The sequence below is a fragment of the Osmerus mordax genome, chromosome 17 (genome assembly GCF_038355195.1).
Source record: "Osmerus mordax isolate fOsmMor3 chromosome 17, fOsmMor3.pri, whole genome shotgun sequence".
In the NCBI taxonomy this organism is placed as follows: Eukaryota; Metazoa; Chordata; class Actinopteri; order Osmeriformes; family Osmeridae; genus Osmerus; species Osmerus mordax.
Window position 1 is genome coordinate 11,818,838 of NC_090066.1, and position 6,000 is coordinate 11,824,837.

The 6,000-nt window shown below is 38.8% G+C and overlaps 1 protein-coding gene across 2 annotated transcripts in view; it reads left to right on the plus strand.

The window, feature by feature from the left end:
- The window catches only part of sult4a1 (sulfotransferase family 4A, member 1), a 175,766-nt gene extending 172,177 nt beyond the window's left edge, over positions 1-3,589 (plus strand). For both annotated transcript variants that reach the window (XM_067254646.1, XM_067254647.1), the window contains one exon: positions 2,118-3,589. In XM_067254646.1, the coding sequence (XP_067110747.1) occupies positions 2,118-2,230 (113 nt within the window). In that variant the 3' untranslated portion in view covers positions 2,231-3,589. The remainder of the gene's footprint in view (positions 1-2,117) is intronic.
- Positions 3,590-6,000: the final 2,411 nt, after the last annotated feature.

Here is a 6,000-nt window from a genome sequence, read left to right on the forward strand (position 1 = left end):
TCCGATAATATCAGCTTTAATGCAGCAGTTGGAAATCAACAAGTACAGAGCTCTGGGGTTGTCTGTTTCCCTACCCGCAACAGAGTTTTGGCTGGTTCACGAAGTCCAACTGGCTATCTTTCCCTGCCGCAGCAATATAATATACAGTGTAATTAAAACAGAAAGATGAAAAGAGGGTTGAGCTTGTTCTCTCGTGCATCAGGGAGTTGTTCTTGCCTACGCGTCCCACCTGCTTGGGTGCCATCTCCACCCGGTTTCAAGGTTGCTTCTGAAAATGAAGAGATAGAGACACAAAGAACAGCCTGCTTCCCACACTCAGTGTGAGACCCTATGTTTAAGCCTGAGCACACTTCTAAGTTTCATAAGACATAACTTTAATAAGCACAATACATAACCTTAAGACATGCATCCTTCATAAAGTCGTACGAACATTGTTCCTGTTGTTATATTCACTCGTGCACAGTGCCTGTGATGCATTCAGTGATTAAAATGCCACACATATTAATAACTGGGATTATAGATAGTGCCGTGCCCGATATGCAGCTGGTGATTACAGTTCTAGAATTGTGCTGTAATGTATTGTACATTCTTTACTTCCCAATGGAAACCTCGACAAGACTAAGGTTGTTTGCACCTTGTGCTATGCGGAATTAGTTTAGGCTACTGTAGGAGTTCTTACAGTCTCAAATACCACCTAAACGCAAAGCATCTCTTAGCTAATGCGGAAGATGCCGGGCCAAGCACTGATGTAGCGCAGGGGAAGAGTCGTCGTCAAACTACGATGTTTGAGTGCAACCGAGGCAAGCCCGTCAGCACAGCTCTATCAGCCAAGCTAACTAATCTAATAAACAGTTAATAAACACAAGTACATCTTATTGAACATAATTTATTTTCATCTCCAATTATCATAGTAGAACAGCTTTCTCAAGCAGTTTGTGATGCATTTTGGAAACAGGAGATGAGCTCCTGGTCTAATGTGCCACCTGGCTTGAGAAACCCGTTCTCAAAGACTTACTTTTAGTCATTATTTGGGTAGCACACATATTCTGAATGCTTTCGGCGGAATTCAAATTAGCCATTTTAATCTAGATTAATCTACATTAACGCCAATATTACAGTGAGATTAATCTAGATTAAACAAATTAATCTATGCCCACCACTAATTAAAATGTAATAACGGTTTGACCTTCATTTTCAAAGACGTACCCCTCTTTACAGTAGACTATGTGAAAATGTCAATAATCCACTAAATTACACTAAACAATAGCCTACATAATAAGCTCATAACTGACTTTGTTGTACAATGTTTAATTTAGTTTCACTAAACTACAATAACCGCTAAAACAGCTGTTATCTCTGTGTGTTAGCTCTAGAGTTTAAAATCTAAGCAGTGAATGAGTCAACTGGAAAATACATTTAAATAACACTTACATAATGCATTGTTTGTGTCCCTATAGAGTGTCTATGAAGATGTTTAGCTCACTCTGTTATCCCTTAAAATACTTTAGACATGGTTTTGGATCTGGATGCCGAGTAGACCAGAGCAGTGAGAGGTCAAACTGATTTTGAAATTGTTTCCTGTTCTGCAGATGTGTCATGTTAAATAAGTGAACCCATTTCATAGAAATGTTGGGAACACCCTTATCTATTACCCAAACTATGAAAGTAAAATTGTCTAGTGCTCTGCTACATCACCTCTTGTTTACACAAGATAACACAACCACTTTTCCACTTCAAGCCTAATATATGTAATGATTTTTCTACATTTTCTTAAAGTATGATTTTACATAGATCCTTTATCATACATTTTTACATTATAATTGTCTGCTATTCCCTTTCATTTGTTTGTCCCTTTTATAATTTTTGTATGCTTGCTTGTTTTCCCATCTGATGTATCTTTTAGTGCATGGATCCCTAACCTAAAGCCTTGGACAGGGCTAACACACAACTCACACAGCCTATTTGGCTCATCAATAGGACTGTACACATATTGTTTTAACATCAAGGGACCAAGGGTAAGTTATATACACAATGGTTCCCAACCTATCTGTATGAGGAGGAAATATGGCATTAATAATCTGTAATTGTATGTGTGTTTATGTGTACACTGATGGCAGGTCGTGTGGGGCTGTGGAAAGACATCTTCACTGTGTCAATGAATGACAAGTTTGATGCTGTTTATAGACAGAAGATGGGCAAGTCCGATCTGACCTTTGACTTCGGCCTGTGAGGACGTACAGAACCCTTCCTCCTTCAGTATTGAGACTACATATTCCACAGTCCTCTGCCTCTATTCCCCACTCACCTATCAATGATCAATCAGAATCTCCACTGATTAATCTGTCAATGGCGCCTCCTACACACGGCTACTATTCACAACCCTCTAACAGGTAATCAATCCAATAAATCAATGGATCATTATCACCTAAATCTACAATAAATTCACTTCATCAGTCACCTGTTAACATTGTCATCCAAAATTACAATAATTAATTAGTTGTTATCAGCCAGCTTGTTTGATTATCAGTGAAAACTTACATATAGTCATTTAGCAGACGCTCTTATCCTGAGCGACTTACAGTAGTCCATCTGTGGCCCAAACCTCTTATCACCACCCAGCCATCCTAGTGTATAGCAAGTCTTGAATGTTTCAAAGATGAAATGCATGGAATTCTAATGTGGCGTAGCCAATAGAGAATGCGAAGTTACGTCACTGTAAGTTAACGATACGTCATGCCGTGTTGCCATAGACTTATACACAGTAGACCAACCAAGCCTGCTCTTTAAAGATGGCGTCCCCATTAATTTCTATGAAAAGTGCGCAGTAAGGCAAGCGAGAGAGCGAAATGGACCGCGCCATCTTTCCAGTTCCAGCTCATCCGGTCTTGGGCAGAACAGTATACGCTACAACTAGCTGTACACGTCATTCTTTTACAATCAGTTGCGGGCGTGTGAGAGAGTTATAAAAATGGCAGAATGGGGTACAAGTCCGATCAAGAAGGTAAAGTTACGTAAAGTTCACATCATGTGAACTTTACGTAAATCAATGCTATTAGTACTGTATAGTAGTCCTTTCACATGTTTTGTAGAAATATAGGCCTATTCTAGATGGAACATACGTTCCACATACGACAGACTCACCACATATACGTTGTTCTTTTTGCTTCGTGTTTTTAGTATGACTGCTTAAGTATTGTGTCGGATTAAAGAAACTGTAAACTTGAATATCTAGCTCTGTCGTTGTTCTAGCTTGGCAAAGCAAGCTCAGTTAAATAGGCCTATATATGTTACTATTATGATGATGTGTTGCTTTACTATTACTAGCTTACTGTTCCGGTTAATGCCATCATTGTGGTGTGACATGACGTTGCATGACCATAACAATATTGTGGTTATCAGACATGATTTATTCATCTTTGACTTTGCTCCAGAAGAACATGTCAACAATCTATAATGACGCCTTAACATGCCACAATATCACTAATTATATTAGGCTACAATTATGTTTGTCATGCCATGAACATAATAAAGTTCATTACAAAATTGTTAAATCTGCTTTAAAATAACAGAAATAAACTCTATAAACAACCGTCATGTATGTGTGCAACTATTTGTAAAACTAGCTACAGCAGGGCAGGCAACTGTAGCCCTTTCTCCTTGTGCTCATTCAGCTCCAGGTAAATTAGCGATCGGCTAATGTTACCTTTTGTGCCCTGTCCGTACCCGCGAGCACATTTCCAGGCAAAAGAAAATAAATGGAGTGCTGGTTTACCCATTTCAGATTGGTTTCAAATTTAGCAAAAATTATTCAATGAAAAAGCTAGTAGTATGAGCCGGGCTCGAGAATAGAACAAAAAATATTGGGGGAGATAGTTTTGGAGATGTTGACTTGAGTTAATAAAAAAATCGACCGGACAAGTCGGGTACCTAATCGGAAATGCAATACCACCAACATCAAACATCCTTGCCTCAAGCCGAGGAGCGAGGGGTGGGGCTCTGCGTGTTGCATGTTTGGACGTCGCCGCCATCTTTGCAGGTACACACCCTTTCCAGCCGGACCAGTCCAAATATGGGAACTTAAACTCCCATGGCTCCTGCATTGATATCTTCGCTGTCCAATCACCAATTGTATTTCTGAAAACTGCCAGATACTCATTACAACATAAGCTAAAAGCGCATCTTATTTGATCAAAGGGGTGATTGACTGGATTTTTGGGGTATTTCACACTGTTCCTTAAGGTCTCCGAATAGGGTATGTAACATTGGTTGGGCTGAAAATGGCCCGGGTGCTGTTCTATGCCCCGATACTTCCAGTGAATTTGTCCCGGGAAAAAACGCTAGGTTTTCTCCTTTTATGGTATGCTCATGAATATATAGATGAGCTGCGCGCTGATTGGTTGGTCTACAACGAGTGAAACTGTAGAGCAAAGACGCAACACGGACAACACTCACTGAAACATCGAAGGTGGAGACTTGAAATAAAAACGTACAAATAAATTTATTGTGTCCACGCCACACTGTTTTCAACAGATTGACTAGATATAATTTGAAATTATTACGTTATTTGTTTCCACTTCTGTTGTCGAAGCAAACAGGATCGACTTAGGTGGGTAACGTTAGCACTACAGCTTAGCAAACAAACTATCGTGATTCAGCTCAGCTTCAGTTAGGTCTAGGGGGGTCTGGGGGCAGAAGATTTTTTTTAAAATATCCTTTTAAATAGTTTCCTCCAGTGGGTTTTAGGAAGAGAAATTAACAAATTTAGATTTAAAATATGAAAAGAAATATAGATTTTTTTTTTTCATATGAATTTGTTTGGGGGGGGGCTAATAGGGCTAGATACGCCCATGCATTTTACTGATGCTAGATACAAGCAGGATACGTTAGCATTGCTAATAACTGTTAGCGACAACATCATACTACAGGTTGTGGCTGTGATGAACATAAGGTCGGAACAGCACATCTTTTCAGCAACAGTTTCATAGCAAATCCTGCTTTACATTGTCCCAGGTTTTCAAAACTGTCCTCGGGGAAATGGTTCAAGCAAATGTGTAATTTAGGGTCGAACTGCACAGGGATCTTCTAATAGACAAACATCACACCCCGTCGAGTGTTTGGTTCCTTGGGAAGACTGAAAAGTGTCAGCATTCCCTGTACAGGCTGAAACACTGCATTTTTTCATATGATTCGGATCATCTGTCCACCTCTAAGCTCCCACACAGGGAAACAAATACAAATATAAAACAGGAACCGTTGAATTACTTTGTTAGGCTATATTACTTAGTCTATTAATTCTTTTAGAGTGGTTTAGGGGTTACTGAGCGTGAATTAGTAAATGTAGGGGGGGAATTCCGTTTTTTCCACCAATCACATGAATGGTCATAACTTTTAAACAAAAGGATATATATCTAATCCATCTGCTGTTCTACATTGCCCACAGAATTATGTATATTTCATATGCTCTAAGTTTTCATCTATCTTGTAATAAAAATGGTTGAAAATCAAGACGGAGAAGATTATTGTAAAAATTGCTGCTTGAAATCTTTTTGATAAAGGATCATTTTCTTTAAATAATCATGCATACATTTATATAATAAGAAAGCCCTTCTCTTCAATATGGTATAAACAGTTCAGGTGTATGACTTTATGAAATTTAACATTTATGAAAATATGAATATGCATGGATGCCTCGATACACAACGAATGCGGGACAACCTTAGAAAATGGCGCCCAAACAAAACAATGTTGCAATTTACCCAGAATTCAACGTAGCGTGATGTCAACTTCGCATTCTCTATACCTGTATAGAACAAGCCTACAAGCTACCTGATATGCAACAAAAAAAAATGTTTTTGTATACAAGGAAAATGTTTTAGAGAGACCTTTGTTAGAATGTTAAAGAAACGTTGTATGAATGATGGAGATACAGACTGCACTTGGGATGCTTAGTGTTGGACAGTGTTGTCATTACTTCATCACTGGCTTAATAATCACCAATAT